At 39.0% G+C, this 21,528-nt stretch overlaps 1 protein-coding gene across 1 annotated transcript in view; it reads right to left on the bottom strand.

Annotated features, from left to right (window-relative positions):
* MAP2 (microtubule associated protein 2) overlaps positions 1-21,528 on the bottom strand; it is a 329,228-nt gene that overhangs the window by 52,801 nt on the left and 254,899 nt on the right. Inside the window, 3 exon segments of the mRNA XM_042447021.1 lie at positions 1,071-1,205; positions 2,446-2,652; positions 2,879-6,697. Of these exon segments, the coding sequence (XP_042302955.1) occupies positions 1,071-1,205; positions 2,446-2,652; positions 2,879-6,697 (4,161 nt within the window).

The following is a 21,528-nucleotide window of genomic DNA, read 5'->3' as shown; positions in this document are numbered from 1 at the left end:
CCCAAGAAGCAGGGAACGGCTGGGAGGGGGACTTCAGAGGCTGGTAAATTGAGAGTAATATATTATGTGACCTAGCATAGGTTTGAATGAGGGCCTAGTACAATATTATGAACTAGAAAGGATTGCAGGTAGAGTGTCTTTCTGGGTGTGAGTCTGTGAGTTTGAATGCAAGAAAAGAAGGGACATATATACGTTCCATTGATTTCTTTCAAAGCTAAAATATATTAAATTTCTGAAGGGTGTGTAAAACCTATCCATTCTCATAAGTCAAAGGGATTTCCACAGTTGCTGTTCCTTGTGGATTGTATCCATTTATCCCACCACGTTTTAACTGAAAAGCACTGCACAACCCAATATCTTATATGTTAAATTACAACAGAGTCCCAGAATTCCTGCTGTATTTCACAACTTCCTCATTATGAAAAAAGATAAGTATTCAGGAAGGTTATTTTGTTCAAGTATGTCCACTTGTCCTGACTGTTGAATTCTTCTCTTTTGACTTCATGGTAGAGCTCCATTTCCCCTTCCGGATTCGTGCTTTAATAAATAAAATTTTGTAAATGCATAAAACAGTCATAGACTTGGATGAGCCAGTAAACACAATAGAAATACAAGCTGGAACAATGTTGAAATGCTTCTTATTATTATGCATGAGAGGAAAAAAAGGGAAATAGATAAAAAGAAAATGTAAACCATGGTTTAAAGCCATTAGCACTTCCCCACCAGAGCAGAGCAAAAATAAAATTAACAAAACTTAAAAAGCGAAACGAAAAAGTTTCTACAACATCACTGTCAAACCACAAAGCCAAGAAACAACTACAGAACTTGGGAAATCCAAGCACGGCAAGCATACATGATCATGGTCTCTGTTAAAAAAATAATAATAATAATTTAAAAGAACATGATACAAAAAAAAAGTATCATTGATGACAGTCGAAAAAATCTTAGAGGAAAAATAAAAAAATCCAAACTAGAGCAGCCAAGAGAGCAATGCGATTACAAATAATAACACCAATAAAAATGTCTATGTTTGCCAGCCACGTTGCATAAAGTCAAGACAGCACAGTCACCTGTCTGCTTCCGCTTAACACAGGAGTGATGAGTTGGTCTAGTGTGTTTGATAGCAGGTTTTAAAATGATTTTCCTGGAGGGAGAGTGAGCCTGAACTTCAGCTTTTTTAGCAAGTTCAGCTTTCTTATACACAGCTATAGACAAAAAAACAAGAGCATACAATCAGAAATAATTTTTTTAGAAATAGAAATATATTTCAACATGACAAAATACTGACAGTTGGTACTAAGTCCGCCATTTAATCAGGACTTGAATCTGCTGCAGTCCAGAGTTCCTTAGTTTTCATATCATATGGTAACAAATATCATCCACCACATATATCCCTTGGAAGCTGAGCACATTCTGTTCAAAGTGCACATGACCATGCCAGAATGGTGGAATCAAAACATCTCTAACTATCCTGTATACCAATGTTCTGATGTCACCGGTTGTGAAATTGCAATCGTATCTTGTTTCATTTTTTGGATTTCTGTGATATCCTCAGTGTTGGGCAACCTCCAGCGATACGTCACAAACAAACTGATTTACCCTGTCATTTTTTTTAAACAATGGAAAAATTCTTATAGCTCAGTGATAGATCTAGGACTAACCTTAGACTGACCACCGTCTTCTGCTCCAGAATATCAGCTATAGACCAGGGATCAAATCCCTGTGAAGCCACTGACTTTCTGGGTATTGACTGAAACGTCTCTAACTTGACGTTCTTGTACAGCAGGAGGAATAATGCAACAACTAGTGTGACAGATATGGCAATTAATGAAATGAGAATATTATCAGGTGGCTGGAATGCTAAGGATAGAAAATAAGGAATTATGGAATGATTTCCCGAGGGAAGTTTACCTGGCGCCAGTTTCATCATCTTTTGGCTGCAGGCAAAGATTTCCACCCCACTCCCCTTGGGGTTTTTGGTTTATTAATTGTCCCAGCTTTTGTTGCTATTCTTCTTATTCACTCCTATGCTGGAGTTTTTTTAAGACAAAGGTTTTGTAATTTCAAGAGTTTTTTAATAAATAGGTTATTAGCTTTTGCACACCCTTTGGGTGTAGCAAGTGATTTACAAATCAAATAAATGGAACAATCCAAAATCATATGCATACGTGTCTTTATGCTAGCATTACTGTTTTCAGATTATTTCATCCTAGTTAAGATGAAGATGGAGCACCGGGTATAATTTTGATATGGTCCATAATGGAAGACCACCAGCATGCCACTGGAATGATGGAAGTGGTATAATGAACTGGAAATCTTGCTGGTGACAGAAATGACTGTTCTTATTCATAATGTGTAACAGTACTGCTAAAATACTACTCTTGTAAAACAGATGAACAACTCACAGTACGGCATTAAAGGAAAAAGAGTGAGTATTAAATGAACCTTTTTTCCTTCTCACTTCATCTCTGGAGACTGTGCTAGGTTCCTTTTTAGCTATTTTTCTTTCAGGAGTAGAAATCCTGCCTCTCCCCGTTTTTAAGGGTTTCTCTTTTTTATGCTTATCGAGAGACGGTCTCCGCAATTCTCTCTCTGCTTTCTCCTCTTTAGGAACAGTCTCTAACTGTTCTGTCATGATGCTCCTATCATCATCTGTAGGATCAGAGTAAATTATAACAACAATAAAAAGAGAATTAGTGAAAAAGCTCATTGGATTTCAGTGGGATTTCAATTTTTTTTTCAAAAAAAAATTAGCCTGCTTCATATTGGCATCATTTAAAAAACATTCCTGAATTCACTAGCATAAGTTATTATTGTTTAATTATCAGGAAACTACTCTTGAAGCAAAGAAAGAAAAAGAAGAAAGGATAAGGCACACCTTGAGTATCCACCCATATGCTGTCAGTGTCCAGGATCGAGTCATCGATGGTTGTTTCATCCTTATAATCATCATAGGTCTCTGTCTTGTAATCAGTTAATGGGACTTCTTCCCGCTCAGGTGAGCCAGGAGCTTCTAAAGAGCTTTCTTTTGTCTCTTCTTCAATATCAGCAACCACTTCCACGTCCGCCTCCTCTTCCGGTTGAAAACCTTTCTCTTCAGCATCAGCTGGGGATGCTTCAGCAAAGCGCACACTGTGGGAGCTGACTTCTCCCTCATCTACTGTTGTCTGTACTATTGTAATGAAGTCATCCTCAATTGTAACAACAGACTCTATTACTCCTTTCGGTTCAGGCACTTCCCCAGGGACAGCTTTACAGACATCTTCCACTGTTTCATCAGGTTCTTCCAAGTCTCCTTCTATGTATGGTTGCTTGCTCTCTTCCTGTTCTGGTTGACTCGCTTCTTTTTGTTCTTTTTCTTGTTTTAAATCTTTCTCTTGTTTAATCTTTTCCTCTTCTTCATCTTGCTTATCTTCTTTCTCATGTTCTTCTTCCAACTTCCTTCCTTCCTCATGCTTTACTTCTATCTTATTCTCCTCATGTTCTTCTGTTTCTTTAATGTCTTCCTTGTGTTCTTCTGCTTGTTTAATATCTTCTTTCTCTTCTTCTAGTGGTTTGATCTCTTTCTGTTGTTGTTCTTCTTCTGTATCTTTTTTCTCATATTTTAAATGACAAGGAAGATCTTCAGTTTTCTCAGAGTCAGCTAACTCCAGAGACTCCACGTGATCTTTTTTAGACTGTGGTATGTTCTCCATTTGAACTTCAGCTGGTTCTTGTTGAGTAATTTTTGATACCTCTGCTTCTGTAACTTGTTGTTCCGCTAACAATTGTGACACAGTCTCTTCTTCTGAGAGAGATGGACTTTCTGGTTCTATTTTGCCAGCATATGGCTTTGGAGTATCTCCAGGCAAGCCCTCTTGGGCATGGTCATTATCTCCACTTGACTCATATGATTCTTCTTTATCTACTGCTTCTTGATGCACAAGATCAGGCTTACCACCTTTTTCTTTAACTTCAGATTCAGACAGTTTGGTGGCATCTTTCATTGAACTTGGTTCAATTTTTGGACATACAACGGGTTCTTGGGGCAATGTGGAGGGGACCTCATCGTGATCCACTGTGCTCTGCCCTGAAACAAATTCATCAGCACAAACCTCTAATTTACTTTGGTATTCCTGCTCGACTTGTCGAGCAGCAGTATCCAAATCCTGCTTTATAGCATCATAATCTGGTTTATAAGAGATTTCTGCCTTGCCCGTCTCGGTAGTGATGTGCATGGCATCTTCCTCTTTCTCAGTTATCAAAGACACTTTCTCTTCCACTCCAGCTACATTTTTATCATCTATAGTTTCCAAAGCAGAATCAGGCTTTGCTCTCTTATGTTCTGCATCTTCAGGAGAATAAGCTTCTTTAGAATCAGTATGTTCCTCGCTTTTTTCTAGCACAGTATCTAGTTTATCAATAGCTTTTCTCTCCAGTTCAAAGTCTTTGCCTAAAATTGATGAGTCACCATCTTTTTCTTCTTTGGATCTCTCGGCTGCTGCCAACTTCACTTCTATCAGTGAGAGATCTGCAATGACACCTCTTTTAATTTTCTCATCAAAGGGGCAGCTCTCTCCTGTCAAATTCTCACTATCCTGGACTGGGGATGGCATTGGCACCGTGTATTTGTTGAAAACACAGTAACCTAAATCTTCTAGTTGACTGTCAGCCCTTAGAGTCATGTGGTTTTCATCTGCCATAAGATGCTGGGTTGCACTGCTGTCCTCTGCCTCCGAAGGAATGGACTTTCTCTGGGCCCCCTCAGCCTCTGTGCTCACAGATGCCAGTGTTGACCTTGTGCCAGCTAAGTCTAACATTTCAGGTAAGTCAGGAGCCATCACAGTCCCATTTTTGTAATAGTCTTTTGCCAGGAAGGGTGACTCACACAAAGGCTCTACCTGCATCTCTCCCTCTTCTTTCGTTTTTGGCTCCTCCGTTTTCTCTTCTTCGCCTTCCCTGCTGTCTGTTGGGAAGGTGGGAGTTTTTTCTACTGCTGGGGTGGTGACTGGCAAATAGTCATCACCTTCATCCCCACTGGCATTATCAAGAATGTCTGAACCTAGGGGTGACAGGTCATGTGTACGTCCAAAGTTAAACCCCAGTGCTATAGAGTCCAAGCAGGACATTGGTAGGTTAATGGACATGCTCCTCTGCTCTATGGCAGATCTTCCACCAAGCCCCAAACTCCTGCTTAGTGTTAGGTCATCTTTATTTTTATTGTGGAGTTCTCTCTTATCTCCATAAACATTGGGGTCAATAGTGTACATTCTTTCTGTAGGAGAACTAGGTTCCATAGATTCATCTTCTTGGAAGCCTTGAGCAAGGGTACTGTATCCTATCTCATGAGTGGGTATACCGGAGAGTTGGTATGAATCTGGCTGATATTCCTCAATGTCTTTTTTAGAGACAAGGAAATCTTTCTGATAAGGGTCATACGCCTGTTCTTTAGTATCACTCAGTTCATAGTAATCACTGCTGTGCTGTAGCATTTCACTTTTTACAGCTTCATCTTTAAGAGCAGAAGTCTCAAAATATGTAGACATTCCCGACTTATCCTCTTCTATCTCCATTTTGTGAATGTCTGGATCTGTAACAGAAAATCCTGCTCCTTTACTATTGTGTCCGGAATCTTTTCTCTGCAGAGTTTCATTACTTGGTTCAGTAGTGGGCTTCTCTGTTTCAGATAATGCAAGTTTATCGAAAGACTCTTCCATTTTTTCAGGGAATAATTCCTGACTATATCTGTCTGTGAAGGCCTCCATGCTGTGTTTTTCCTCCTTTTTGACATCCCATGTTGTTGCGTCTCCACTTGCCTCCAGATCACTTGCTTCAGTTTCTTTTCCTTTAACTAAAACAGTTGTGGGCTGGTCATCATGAGTAACAAAACGCTGATCATCTAATGCTCTGTGCTTTTGTTTACTGGAAATGGAGTACCCATCTTCATCACTTTCATCTTCTGTCATATCTTTCTCTTCCTCCCAAAGAGGAACACTTGGGACAGATGTTTGTTCTGTAATTGTTTGTAAAACAGGAGTAGTCACTGCTGCAAAGTCTTTTTCTTCCTGTTTTTTTATTTTCTCCTTGTCAATTATTTGATCTTTCGAAAAGTCTTTGGCAATTTCTGAAGCAGTAGATATTTGCATTCTTTTGTTAGTCTCTTCCAACTCAGATTTATACTGAGCAGCTGTTAGAGTATCAGAAGAAAAGGTACATTTAACTGCAGAGTCTGAAGATAAAAAAGAACTTATGCTTTCTGGAGAGGGAAAGTCGTTTTTTTTAAGATCCACTTGATCGTCTTTAGACTGTATGAGTAGTACTTCACTGGCAAGATTCTGGGATATTGAGTCCTTTTCATCTGTTTTACCTTCTTGGTGCCACTGTGATGATAGATCTTTTTGTTCTGGATGTTGATGCGAGTCTCCTGTAGAATCAATATCAATATCTGTTTTTATGGAACTCCCGAGTTCCTCCTTTTTTGGACTTGTATCCACAGTCTGTTCAGGAAGAGTTGGAAGAAACTTCTCTTCTCCTTTGCCCAGTGATTCTGCTATTTCTATAGTCTCTGTTTTTGCTGGCTGTGGAACTAAGGCATCATGTACAGATTGCTCACTAGTCTTACTTTCTTTCTCTGAGTCCTTCGTGCCTAATGGCTCGGCTGCGAAGAGGCTTGTCCCTTCCTGGACATGGATTTCCATCTTCGAGGCTGCAAGTAAATCTGTAGTTGTTTGATTGGATTTTATAACAGATTACTTAAAGCATTTACAGGCAGCAGTAAACTAATTTACAACATCATTCAGCATGGCAGAATGGCAGAATGCGGCCACATGCAACAAGGGCACCTATTTAGAGGTCTGTTAACTGTTGGTTTTTTAAAACTCTTGTTTTAGGGGCAAAGCTTTACAGGTATAGCAAGAGTAATCTATGCTATAGACATAAACCAGCATTTTTAGCTTGATGTCAATGCTGGTTAAGATGGTGGAGCATGTAGATCAAGACATTTGAAAGGCAGCAAATGGGGCTACACTGAAGTAAACCTGACTCTAGTCAAAAGCAAAATTACTCATCAATCACAGGGCAGGTTTGTCACAACACAAATACTAAAGATAAAGACAACGTCATGTTAGTATGCTTTAGTAAGACCTGAAGTTGATACAAATTCTAGAATGCAGTCATATATTGGTGTAATTGTATATACACTTGAAATATGCAATATAAGTAGTATAGTTAATTTTCAAAATCCACTTAATGATGTAATTCCTTTGGAGGTGAACCAAATAAAGGTAATATTGTAATGCATATATACCCACTTCCTCTTGTTAAAAGAGAAATAGAATTTTCTTTTTGTCCAAACTTTACAGCAAAACAAAATACATATTGCTAGCTTGAAGCTGTCCTTGTAAAATGTGAGATCTGAAATCCATCTTTGAATTTCTGGTTTAAAAAGAACATAAATTGTTATCACTAACTTGTTTATTTTTAATGTTTTATATAATTATGCCTTTATAAATTCTTAATGGAGGGATTACAATCTGCACTGAATTATACGGCCTGCACAAAACATTCTAAACTTTCTATTGGCACTTCAGAAGAAACCATTACAGCTCATCATACATCAAAGACAATCTTTTCATTAATGCTGGAAGAATAAAAAAGCGATGCATCATTAACACCATGACCAGTGGTGTCACTAGGTGGTGAGGGGGGTGCGAACCACACCAGGTGACATCCTAAGGGGGGGACACACCACTGTTCCTTAAACATCTGCATTTTGGAAGAAGCAGGCTATGGCATTTGCCTGTATCTCTTTCAAATGTGGAAGAGATGGTGTGGATGGAGTGAGGCTCAGTGTAAGAACAGGACCCAGATTTTTTTTTTTAAATCAAATTTCAAATTTAATTTTTAATTGTTTAATTTTAAAAAATCTTTTCAAAACATCACATTTTATCAAATTTTAACTTCAACGGCATAAAACTATGAATATGTAAACACACTTATTCTGTGTGTATGATATTGTAACTTAAAAGCATAATTTTAATTTTACTAGTTGTTTATCTTTCAACTATTAGCATTACACTCAGTGATACATATGAATTATGATTTAGGATAAATTAGTACAAAGAACGTTACTAAGAATTCTGTATGAGTGTGGTATGGAAGGAAGTCAATAGAGGAAAGGTGACACCATGAGTTACCGCACTGGGTGACACCAACCCTAGTGACACCACTGACCATGACTTTCTGCACACTTCATTTGGGAGTAAACTGTGCTTCGTAGGACCTATTTTAGGCACGAAAAACCATGGTAAGGTTGAGCTGTGAAACATATAGTTGTTGCTGCTGATATCGTGATCATAGGAACAGGAATTTGAAGATAATTGATCACAACAGGAATGATGCCCCCATATTTCAACTATATTTTATATATTTGATTTATTTCTCTCAAATGCTGCGTGCTCCAACACTGCCATTAGTTTTTATTAATCACAACTTCATCAGACTAGGAAAGATAACAAAGTCCAGTAATAAATTGCACTGTGAGGACCATTAAACAAATCTGTTAAAAACCATGGGCTGTGATCCAGAGAACCTGTTCCAAATGGGAGAACAGGCATCCTCTTGCCGAGCAGCTGTTATACAAATAACACAAGCTGCTAGCAGAAGACTCCTGCATTAGAAAAAGCTGTTCCATATTGTGAATGCACCATATGGTATACAATTCTTATAAATAAGTGTCTTTGCTGGAAAATATCTCAGAGGCCAGAATTCTGACTTCAATAGTGGCTAGCTGTGATCCTCTGGAAATTCACATACTGGGCAGAATGGCATACAAAAAACACTATACTGTATCTGAATATGGGAATTCAGTTTTTACCTGTCTTGGCACACAACCTCTGGGTTATTTGTCCTCCCTGAATTTGTCCAATGCTTAAAAAATAAAGCCTTTTTATTTTTTAGTAAAAAGGGGCAGCCATCATTTTATCTTTTGGCAGCGAATTCTACAAATCATGCATCATATGGAGAAGTAGGTTTGCTTCATTTGTTTCAAGCCTCTTGCTCCATAACTGCCCTGAATCAGGCATTTATTTATTTATTGTTGTTGATCCTACCCTTTAGTCAATGATCTTAGGGTGGCTTAAAGTAAAATCAACAAAACAATAAATAATTACAAAATTCTAAAAGATTAAAATATATACAGTATATCAAACAGCTTTTAAATTTTAAAACGGACATTTTCAAACTGGGTATAACAGTTTAATGCACTGCAGATAAAAACATATCTATCTATTCTCTTTCTCTGACTAAGGTCCGAAACACACTGCAGCAATAATCCAGTTTGAGACCATCTTAACCGCCCTAGCTCAATGTTGGGAATTCTGGAAACTGTAGTGTTGTGAGACATTTAGCCTTCTCTGTCAGAGAGCTCAGGGGCCACAATAAACTACAATTCCCAGGTTTCCCTAGCACTGAGCCAGGGCAGTTAAAGTGGTCTCCAAGTGGATTATTTCTGCAGTGTGTTTTGGACCAAAGTTCTTCTTTCTGTGCATAGATATCATCTGCATAAGTCCTTTAAAAACAAATACATAAATAAAATTAAAAGAACAACTTTTCATGGCCTGCTGCCTATTCCTATTTTCCTGTTCATTTTCTGCTAAGACCCCCAGCCTACAATGCTTTCCTATGAGGGTTACACCCAATTTAGACTACATTAGCAAATACAGAAACTTTTTCTCACCCTGTGTGTCCACAGTTTTGCACACTTATGCTAACCTTAGCTGCCATTTTCTTGCTCATTAACCGGATTAGGAGAGTTCATCAGAGATAACATTGGAAAAGTTATGCTTTGGACTATAGTTTCTCAGATCTCCCAGCTAGCCTGGCAACAGTTTTCCAAACACTGCTTCAAATTTGGCCTGGGCTTCTGCCATTGTGAATACACTGATGCCACCTCAAAATGTAAGTATAACAATGACGTAATGTCATTTAGGAATACTCTAAATTATATTGGTTCCCCAACATAGATCCTTACCGGTGGTGGGAACCATATTATTTACTTCCATATTTGAAAGCAATCTTTTTATTCCTGCCTTTTCCTATATGTTTTATAACAGGGATTGCTCAGTAAGAGAATTGGTCCTTTTAGTCTTACATTTATGAAACTCTGCCCGAAGGGTTTTTTCTGATATTTCAAATTATTTCTTTTAAAATCTCTCAACAACTCTTACGTAGGGTAAGAGGACAGGATCTTTTAATGCTCAGTAACTTCTCATGAAGCACACAGCAGATAATGTATCAGATCACCCACTGGCAGCTACTGACTTCCATGTCAGTGGGGCGGTGAAGCCACTCCAGGTTTTGGGTAGCTTGAAACGATCTAAAACAATTCTGAGGACAAGGTTAATTCATCACACTGCAGAGCTTCTTTAAAGCCTGGATTAAGACCTGGATAAACTGCCCCACTGATATGGGTGCTGCCAGCCAGTACTGAGATCACCAATGAACAGGATCCCCTGTTATTTTCCCCCCAAAGTTAACAGCAACTATAGAGAGGGAATTTACACATGGGCTGCTGCACTGGATGGGATTAATCCTACCTTTCCCAATTTTCCTAATCAGTCCTAGAACATCCCTAGTGCATACTATCTACCCTGCAGAGCAAAATATTTGGATGGGGGGGATTTTTATTGGGGAAAATAGCACGGGGAACCCCCCCACCCCAATTGGTGCAGTGCCATTCCAAATTCATAGAATCATAGAACTGAGAGTTGGAAGAGACCACAAGGACCATCCCGTCCAACCCCTTGCCATGCAGGAAATTGATCATATGCTATTCCCATTACCTGATTTTAACTGTTTTTTTAGTTTGGCTCTAAATGTCAATACTGTCAAGGGATTATGAAAAGGTGGTTAGGCAAGTGGATTCTTTTGCAGCAACCTTTGTTCTATATCAGCCATCTCCCCTCTGATGCTCGCCAAATGTGTTGCACTAAAACTCCCATCATGCTGACTGAGGTTCAGGGGAGATGCACACATTTGTAGAGCTTTATATTACGAAAGGCTGTTCTATTTGTTCAATTATTTTAGCCTCAACTAAACATGTTACAAATACTTGTGTATGGTGAATTCTTGAATTTAGGCCAAATTTTTATCAGTGCAGGGTACTGTACAGTAGTATGCAAAGAAATTGGATCAGTTACCCATGTAGACTTCTGGATCACAGCCTCATCTAGTTAACCAGAGATGAGCAATATAACTAGAAGGGCAAGTTTAGAGGTTTCCAGGGAATTCTTTTCTTCACGTAAAAGAATTTCGTTATGATATTCTTAGGCTAGTGACATTGGAATTCACCCTCAGTGTTTAACCTTGCTCTTCATGACAGTATCCAAAGTATCACAGGGATCCATGCGAATTTTCTTTCCACAGCAGAGTTTTAATATGGGTCATCAGCTTGTAGAAAAGATAAAGTACATGAAAACTCAAAATTCTGGCAATGGCGAAGGAAGGTCATGGTGGACTGCAATGAATGATAAAGATATGACATAAGAAGCAAACAGCCTGAGAGAAACTGAGCCAGAATGCACTGAAGCACAAGCAAAAATACACTTGCACATTACCAACAAAAAAAAGCAAACATTTGTACAAATTAAGCCTCTTTATGTCATAGTCAGGGTTAATCAGTTTTGTTTCTTGAAATGAGAAGCAGATGAACCTCTGCACCAAAAACAAAAGAAACAAAATATACATAGATCAGCAATGTGACTGGCAAACACATCTGCAATGAAAAGGGATGGAAGGCTTTGTGGTACACCCGGTTGGCTGCTTAGCATACCATATCATGGGTAGAAAAACACTTTTTTGAAACCAAAGTCGGGAATTAGCGGCAATGGCGGGAAACCATGTCATCACACAGCAATCAGCTTGCCTGTTATGCACTCTTCAAGCATAATAACAAGAGCATTAGTCAGAAGGATAACAAATGCAAAGAAGAGTAAATGGAGCAGAGTGGATAAAGCTTGGAGAGCGGCCCCTATGCAGCCAACACATGCAGGTCCCTAAGGAAGACACACCTTCCTCACCCAAGGAAGGCAATTTGCATTTCATGGGTTCCTCCTCAGCTATGTTTATGCTTTCCCCATTGCGAGTCACTTGGTCTTCAAGAATGGACTCCTGCTGGGCCTCCCTGAAGCCTTCTGCTTGTTGCAAAGGCTCAGCAGGACCACTCATTTCCTCACATCCCTCACCAAGGGGAACAGCAGGTTTGGGTTCCTCGGGCAATGAAGCTTTAGCTGTTTCTTCTTCTTCTTCCTCTTCTTTGGGGGAGCAGGAGGGAGGGGAAAGGATGGAAAAATGAAGCAACAACTTCAAGACTAACAGACAATACAAGGTGCAGACATGTCAACCAGGTTGCCCCTATACAACATTTTCAGCTCAGCATGTAATTTACCTACTTCTCTTACCTTTGCTATTATCCTCTCACAGCATTTTTTAAAAAGCATATATAATTGCTACAGTGAGCAAAGGCTTTTTCTTTCTGTCTTAAAAACTGGTTCAGTTCAGGTGACACCCAGTCACTAAAGGGTTTGCCACACAAGGCGCTTACTGCTGCTCAAACATTGCCCAAGCGTTACCCAAATGTTTCAGAAGCGCCAGAGGTGGGATCATCCATCGCGCTTCTGAAACGTCATACAGGCTTCTTGCTTTCCTTCCGTCACAGAAGTGTTCGTGGGGAAGCCTTGGAAAAGCCATTTTTATTAATGGGATCTTTTGTTAATAAAAATGGCTTTTCGGAGGCTTCCCCACAAATGCTTCCACAACAGAAGGAAAGTGGGAAGCCTCTATGACGTTTCAGAAGCGCAAAGGATAATCCCACCTCTGGTGCTTCTGAAACATTTGCGTAACACTTCAGCAACGTTTGGGCAACAGTAAGAGCCCCATATGATAAACTCCTAAAACAGGGGTGGAAATAATTATACCCCCAAATGTTGTTGGATTACAGCATCCAGGATTCATGACTCTTGGTTCAGCACTACTGGGAATTGCAGTCCACCAACATTTGGAAGACCATACCTGTTCCATCCCTACATTAAACCATTATTTGTTGAGTGGGAAATACCTGCTGACTCACACATTTCTCCCACTTTCCACCAGTGCCATACCTAGAATGGCACAAAGATAGCTATTTCTAACCATAAATAGCTTTAGAAACAGAGACTGAAACCAGTTTGTAACACTGGTTTCATTCTTTCATTTAGATGGTATCTATGGTTAGCAAGAACTGTGGCCATAAAGGTTCAGACATAACACTGAACCATGCTTAATGTTAACCAGGAAAGGAAGTGTGGGGAGGAGAGTACATGAACCCAAGGAGGAAGAAAAAACCTGGAATCCCATAAGGCACTCCCAAGTGCCAAACTATGTTTTCACACAGCACAATGCCTTAACCACACACAGGTTTTCATATTAGATATATAAATAAGTCACATTTTTGCAAGAAATAGGGAGCTGAAAATGTTTTATAGTTCCCAAAGTGGAAACAGTTGCAGAAGACATTTGGGCTAAATTACCTATGGAAATGGGAATGTATGGTGAAGACAGATGGTTTTGAAAAAAGATGTGTTAGTATTATAATAAAATGCATTACAGTTTGAATTATCGCATTGTCATAGACATAGAACTGGCTTTGAAAATTCTCTGGAATGGATCAGAATGTGGCCACAACTATCTTAACCTAAAAGAGGTAACATTTTATTATTATTATTATCTACTGGCACTGGCTACCTAATGGGCCCTAAGTACCTATGGAGGGCAGGTATTTTTTAGCTGTGGTGTCTAACATAACTTCTTCATTGCTGGGTCAGTTACAATAAAAAATTAAGGCCGGTCTTTCAGAGAGAACCAACATGGTATAGTGGTTTGAGCATTGGACTATGCTTCTGGAGACCGGGGTTCAAATCCTTGCTCAGCCATGGAAGCACACAAAAACAACTTTCCAAGACTTTTATAGGAATGGAAATAGTTATGTTATTTCTGGTTTAGCTGATTGTCTCTGCTGATATTTTACTACGGTTGTTCATGGCCAGGATCCAGTGGTATACTTCTGCTAGATCCTGTTACTTCTGCCAGAATTAACCACTCACCCTGCATCTCTGAACAAGAGGGCTAGGAAATTTTGGGAGTATGTTTTGGTGTCTTAGAGGGTCGTAGAATGAGGGAGTGATGAAAAAAGTCCCAGTTTCATTGCTAATGAACATGAAACTAACACATAATTGGATCTTGTCCATCTTTTGTTGCCTTCTTCTTTTATACTGCTTTTAAGCCATCTTGTGGGTCTGGAGGATTAAAATTAAATAGGATAAATAAAAGGTTCCCCAGGATATCCCTACTGAAAATGACCAAACAAGGCACACCACCCTTGTGATGCAGCAGCAAGTACAAGGAAATGTAAACAGATGTCTGGAACACACTCTGTGTTTGGCACAGTGAGCAGCAATATGAGCAATTCTGGCTCTCTGTAGAAACTAACTATAAGAACATTAGAGTTCAGTTTAGAAACTGCACATGTCACCGTGCAGCTTAACACTTGCCTTTCTGTTCAGTAAAACATAAATCTGTTTTAACCACATATGGAGACAATAAATGAAGGGATGTGTTTTTTTATGCTTTTTTTTGTAACTATAATAGGATAGGAACTGCCCAAAAGAAAGCAAATATGACTGGTACAGGCTCATAATATAGACTTATAGAGTTGGAAGACACCACAACGGCCATCCAGTCCAACTTTCTGTTCGGAAATATGCAAACCTACACTTTCTTTCCCCCTGAAAAATAATACATGCTATTCAAAGGTTAGAGTCAGACTGAACAAACCTACACATCACATATTTATCATGAAACTTCCCCTTTTCTGAGAACATCTCCATGGACCTGGTGAAACTTCATGTTGTGAAAAGGGATCTAAATGCAGACATGTCCTCTCCACTGAAGTGTGCAGTGGTAGCCTTTCCAAAGGGTCAAGCTCTGCCTACAGTGTATAGAGGACCTTGCCCACTGAGCAGTTTATGAGATCAGGGCACATATGCTTATGCAGCATGCTAGCACAGATACAGAATGGAATGCTATTAATACTACTAGAAATGACAAATGTGACATACTATACACATAAATCTTTATGATGCTGGCTTAATAATCTTGGCTTGTTTATAACATATGATTTGAACAAACCATCAACTGTAAAATTCGGGGTTTGTAGAAAAACACAGTTTGTTCCTACAATGGGAATCTTTTCATTTCCTACCCTTGAACATGAAAGGGAGGATGAACCATGCAAACACAGGCATGTAACAACAATCTGTGGTTTGTTTGCTGTTGTGTCCAAACAGAAACCACTATGTACCACTGTGGATAAGGTTTAGAATATTATCTTGCAAACTCTTTGCTTCAACAGGTGTTGTTCAACCAAAAGGTAACTTTTTCATTCCAAGTTTCATTTTCACTACTCCTTATTTATAGCATATTGTTTTTTTCCATCAAAAATTCTTCAAATACATAACATAAATAGTTTTAGTTATTTAAAAAAATAATATTCTATTACACAAATACAGCTGAAACAAAAAAAATACCTCAAAAATCAGTTCAGATTTTATATAGCTGAGTTAACTCACTGTCAAGAGAAAAATGTATTCCTTTGGGGCCCATCTCCAAAAAGTAAGTTAATGCTAAATCAAGGCTGGTATAACCAGTACTCCTTACACTCATCTGAGTTAGTTCAGTTTCAACATCTCTGGTCACAATAATAAAAAGACATATGGAATAGTGAGGAGATTTTTTTGCTTAACCTCGTAATTGACCAAACCTTAGCATTTGGCACAGGCCAGGGTCCAAACAACTGCATAACTAGTTCCATAGTGCACCCCTCCCTGCACATCATGAACACGAGAGAGACTTTCAAAGGTGATTTGTAATGTGACAAGGAGGCATATTATCCAAGAAAGAGAATGATAAAAATCCCACCAATGTTTTGACAAAAATTCCACTAGGCAATGCCTTGATATTTCTTTGTATCCCTAACATGGGCAATAACTTCACTGGAATAGAAACAACAGTGCTCAGCATGGAAATCAGTGTAAAAATATGTCCAATACAGAATGGAAATTTTTGAGTGTCTGGCTGGCTTCAGGAGCCATCTCATGTACAATAAAATGAGGCACACATTTAATATATTGGGAGAAAAATGTACTTTTAAGAAGGCACCATAATGACTGTGTTAGTTACAGATACAACCAGTGCTAATTCTTAACAACATTTAGCCAAAGGCATAAGATATTTCTAATGCATCTTCTCACAGAATTGATATGCTATACACCAATAACACTTGTTGTATTTCAGGTATATTATGTTCATCAAATGTTTTACACTGGTCATAATACTGACTCTCTGACAAACTAAATTGTGCTTTTTAAAATTTATAACTATTTCTGACAGGTTATAGTACTGTTGTTGCCATCAGTGCTATACCAGGATTAAAAATGTGTATTCTTTAATTTTAATTTTAGTCCTTTAAACACAAGACAAATACACCTTTGTTTTAGCCTCAGAGATGAACTGTTTCCTGACTCATAACATGGTATGAAGAAGGACAGGATCGAAAATCTCAATTTTCTCTTTAACATAAAGAGAAAAACACAACAGCAACAAACATAGAATTGCCAAGTCTTCTGAGGCTTAGTGAGCAGAATCTGACAGTTAAATGTTGATATTTAACAAATTCGGGTGGAATCTAGTAGCATCAGGTAGATCAGCGGGAGTGGTTCATAATCCAGGACATAAGCTTTGTAGTCAGGGCCTTATGGCGCAAATAACAAAGTTCCTATGCAAAGCAGAAAATGCCCATCCTTCTTGATTTTGATGTCTCACCTATGTTTTCCTCCCCCTGAAACCTGGAGAAGGAAGCTAAACCTCCAAGACATGGCAACCCTGGACATAAAATGATGAAATGAATGTGTGACGGGGTGGAGGAGAAGAGGAAAAGAGGGACCATGCTTTCTTCACCTTCATGCCTTAACAAGATCTCTGCACTCAGGGCTGTGGCACAGGGATGTGTACTAGCTTCATTCCATTCAGAGCTGAATAAAGGATGCTCATAATACTCCTCATCTGAATTGTAGGGCTCATCATCAGGCACAGAGACTGAAATGGAGGGGGTGAGGAATTTATACCTCTGCCCCATGGCAGATGGCTCCTGCCCTGAGCTACTGCGAAGAGGTCCCACCTCATCCTCCGCTCCTTCATCTAGAGACAGACAGATAGACAGAGACAGGAAGAAACTACAGGGAGAATTTGGAAGACAGACAGACAGACAGACTTTACAACACAGGATGGAAACATGCAGGTACGTACTAGACACTGATGCAACACTATGGGATGGAAGAAACCAGTCATGCCAAGCTCAATGTAATCTTGTAGACATTCAGTGCATTGTGAAGTTTAATGCATCTATTATTATTTTTCCCACAATGCCTGTGGAAGAGTATAGAAATCTTATCCACATATCCACTGATGCAAATGAACTCAACGTCCATAATAACAGCGTTATTGTAAGGACGGAATTGATAAAGGGCATGAAATGAATGTTCTAGAGGTTGGATCCAAGGTCTGTCTTCTGCCCTGAAAATTTCCTTCCTCTGCCGAGTACTGAGATATTCTCCACACAGTCCATCCCACTCAGTAGAGTAGCATATTGAGAAGAGTGGAAGGGCTGCAAGGAGAGGAAGGAAGGTGCTAGCTTCTTCTAGCCCAGTTCTTGATGCCTGAATATGGATCCAAATCAAGGGCAAAATTTACCACAGTATATCCCACAAACACATAGTGAAGTAACGTAAAATCAGAACAGAACACAAAATTTGTCAGAAGGAAACAAATAATTTCACCAGTTTCTTTTTCAACAATCATTTTAGTGCATCTCAGAAATGGTTTTTAATCCATTTTTGAAACCTCTACTTCTGTAAATGAGCAAAAATATACTCTAATGCACAAAGAATTACAAAATTATTGTTATGTGGACAGAATCTCTTTGTAACCTAAAGTAACAAACAGCAATGCTGATTCTTTCTCATTGAAATCTTCCTACCTCTTATATTTAAAGCTAAGAGAGAATGTGGCTACCTGTTTTGACATACAAATTTACTGGATAAGTGAGGTCTAATTTTTGCACAAAAGACATGCTTTGGGCACATTTCTATCCAATTCTGGTTCAGCCTCCATGACCCATACACCCTTTTTGATGCAAAGAGTAGACTACCACTCACTGCTTTATATGTGAGCAGCCAGACACAGACAGCGACAGTAAATGTAACTGCACCTGTCACATCTAGTTTATGCCTCAGGAGTGTCTTCTTTTAGAGTTTTCCTTGGAATCAGGGCTGGACCACTTTCTATTAATGGTGGCTTGCTTACTAAAGGCACTCCATATAGGGACTTTTCCAACATGCCTCTGAAATCCTGGACTCCTATGACCCAAGATGTGTCTCAGCCACTGACCAAAAAGAGAGTATAAACATACTGACATGCCTTGATTCTCTATTTTCAAAGACAAATATGCGTCAGCAAAGTACCAAGTTCTTTCTTCTTCTTTGCCAAAGTAAACCCTGGGCTTGAAGGATTATTCTTTACTGGATTCTTTATTGCAGGGCAAAATCATGGAGATGGTGACTCCAAACATGCCTATGCATCAATATTTACTATGAATCAGAGCCCTAGGCCAATGTCAGCTGCAAGAAGAAAGATAAAGATGCATGACTACTTAAGCAGCTTAGTAAACAAGATGCATTAGCTAAGGAGTGACTACCCACCCTCAAATGTCTCTGAAGCTTGCCTTTCCCTATACAGAATTTCAGCAATGTGTACATCATTTATATTCTATTCATGAGGACACAGAAAGCCACATACCCTATTTCAAGGTACCATAACTGAGGGTTAAGCAATCAGAGGGAATGAGTCAGCCAATGAAAGCTGCTCTGACCTTATTGCTTTTAATCCAGAGAATGGGAATCTTACTTTCTGGACTCCCAGAATAGCCATCTTGTTTGGAGGATTGGGAGCTGTAGTTAACAACAACAACAACAACAACTTGCACTTCCATAAGTTAAAATTAGAGGATGAATTTCTTCATCTTGTAGCCCCTCCATGCCCCCTAAAAACCCTAAAATTGCACCCAGAAGAAGAATCATAGATACTGGCATAACCACAAGAATCAAACTGAATTTAGGCCAACACTTCCAAGGTGCTTCATAAGCATGCACGCGCGCATGCACACACACACACACTAATTCCTAGGCTCCATCCCTCCACAAGAGGTAACAAGCAACCCTGATTCCTTCATATGCAAAGGTCTCATCACAGAATTTATCAGTGATGTAGTTTAAGGAACGTTTTATGACCTAAGGTTGCTGTGCCATGTCTGGCAGGATCATATACAACCAAATGAAATAGTCTTTCTTTTAAATTATTTGGAATAGCCACAGGATGGATTAGCCTGAAAAAAGAGCAAAATAATTGCATGTGTTTGGAATACTAATCTGTAGTACCACATTTACTTTATAATGTGATCCTAGTTCTATGCAAAAATTTCAGGTCATAGACTGTTATTTGCTAAAACATTTATTCTTTAAGTGTCTTTATATTTTCCGCATGGGATGCAATTCTTGAGGAATGAAAGTTACAGTAATATCTTTAAGTTTTATTTTTAAAAGCCTTTTAACAAAAATATAAACTTTCCACAATTGTGCTACTGCAGCAGACACTCTTCAGTTTAAAAAACAAAAAGATTGTGAAATATGAGCATCCTCTTCCTCGATAGTTCTACTGAAATAAGGCCTTTTGACATGGATTCATTCTGTTTTGGCACTGCCATACTAAGGTTAGCCATCTAGCTAGCAGATAAATGTTTTTACACAAAAAATTATTTCTTTAGCTGCAGGATTATCTCTTGAAAGTGATAAAATAATGCTTTCTCAATCAGCATTCATTATTTTAAATTGTTTAGCTCTCATCAATCATTGATTTCCAAAGCTCAAAGACATATATTAACAGATGAAATTCTATGAATTCCAGGCCCTTCCCTATTTTCTTTCGCATTTGTATTCTTAGTTTTATTCATACAGCTGGGCACTCTTCTGGCTTGTTCTCACATAATGTTTAGCAGACAAAGAGATAAGTAGTCTTTACAAGGCAGCATCCACCCACTTTGCCCAGCAATCTTTGATGAAATAGGATCAGACATTGCTCAGGAATAGCTCCACACCCTGAAACATGAAATCCCACTACTCTATTTTCAATATGCAAAACAGTTCTAACAGAGCCAAATTAGGTATCTTACCTCCCAAGGCAGTCCAAACAGACCGACTCATTCTCTTATGTAGGTGAAGCAAGTTATCAAAATAGATCAATGAAGCCTGGAACAGGAAAGCCTTCTTTCCTCTGAAACAGGTTTGACTCACAAACCTCTCTCTGTCTCCTCTCGCTCTTTCTCATTTGTGTTTGCTGCATGGTTAGCCACATCCACCTTTGTCATGTCTACTACACAGTGATTTTCACCACAGGATGACGGAAAGAAATCACCCTCCAATTCTAAGCTAAGCAACCTGCTGGTAAGATTACCACCATAAAAACGCTGTGGATGGACTGTAAGTTGTCCAAGGCTCCCCTCCTGCACCCATCAATCAGGCCCATCCAAATTCTAAGCTGAAGAAAAGGTTTTGCTGAATATTGTTTTTATAAAAAGGGGAAAGGTCTTCAAATTCTTCAATGACTGGGATGAAGAGGCAGAGGGCATGTTTATCAGATTTGTACATGACAATAAATAAGGAGGAGTGCCCTACAGGATCAAAATATCCTAGTATATACTCTAATTTACTCTTAGGCACTACACTAGTAAATATGCTAGTGTATACCCAATTTACACTTAGGCACAAATAATGAAATGCACAAACATAGGATGGGGAACACCTGGCTTGATAACAATACATGTGAAAGGGATCTAGGAGTCCTAGTAGATCACAAGCTGAACATGAGTAAACAGTGTGATGCCAGGAAAGGACCTTCGGTTTCCAGGACATAACCCACAGGACCCTAAAAACTGGCCCACAGACACCCCCCTTCCCGCTGGGGTCAAGGGAACAGTCCTGTCTGCTGCTTGGCATCCTGAGATCTCTAATTGAAAGGGAGGCCAGAAGAATGCTTGATTCAAGCCAGGGATTTTGTCAGGGCAAAATGCAATAAGACACTATCTACAGCCAAAAAGAAAGAGATGCCTCAATAGATGACAGTAGTCATCTATTAGTAGTTAAGGAGAGACAATGAACAAAAGTAAAAGGTGAAATAAATAGGATTAGACTCCCTGAATACAATTGTTCAGCAATGTGTGCACGAAGACAAAGAGAACTACTGTAATAATCGGATATGCTTTGATAGAGATTTCCTGCATGGCAGGGGGGTTGGATTGGATGGCCCTTGTGGTCTCTTCCAACTCTCTTATTCTATGATTCTAATAAT

This window comes from Sceloporus undulatus, chromosome 1 (assembly GCF_019175285.1).
Source record: "Sceloporus undulatus isolate JIND9_A2432 ecotype Alabama chromosome 1, SceUnd_v1.1, whole genome shotgun sequence".
NCBI lineage: Eukaryota > Metazoa > Chordata > Lepidosauria > Squamata > Phrynosomatidae > Sceloporus > Sceloporus undulatus.
This window is presented reverse-complemented; position numbering and strand designations above follow the sequence as displayed.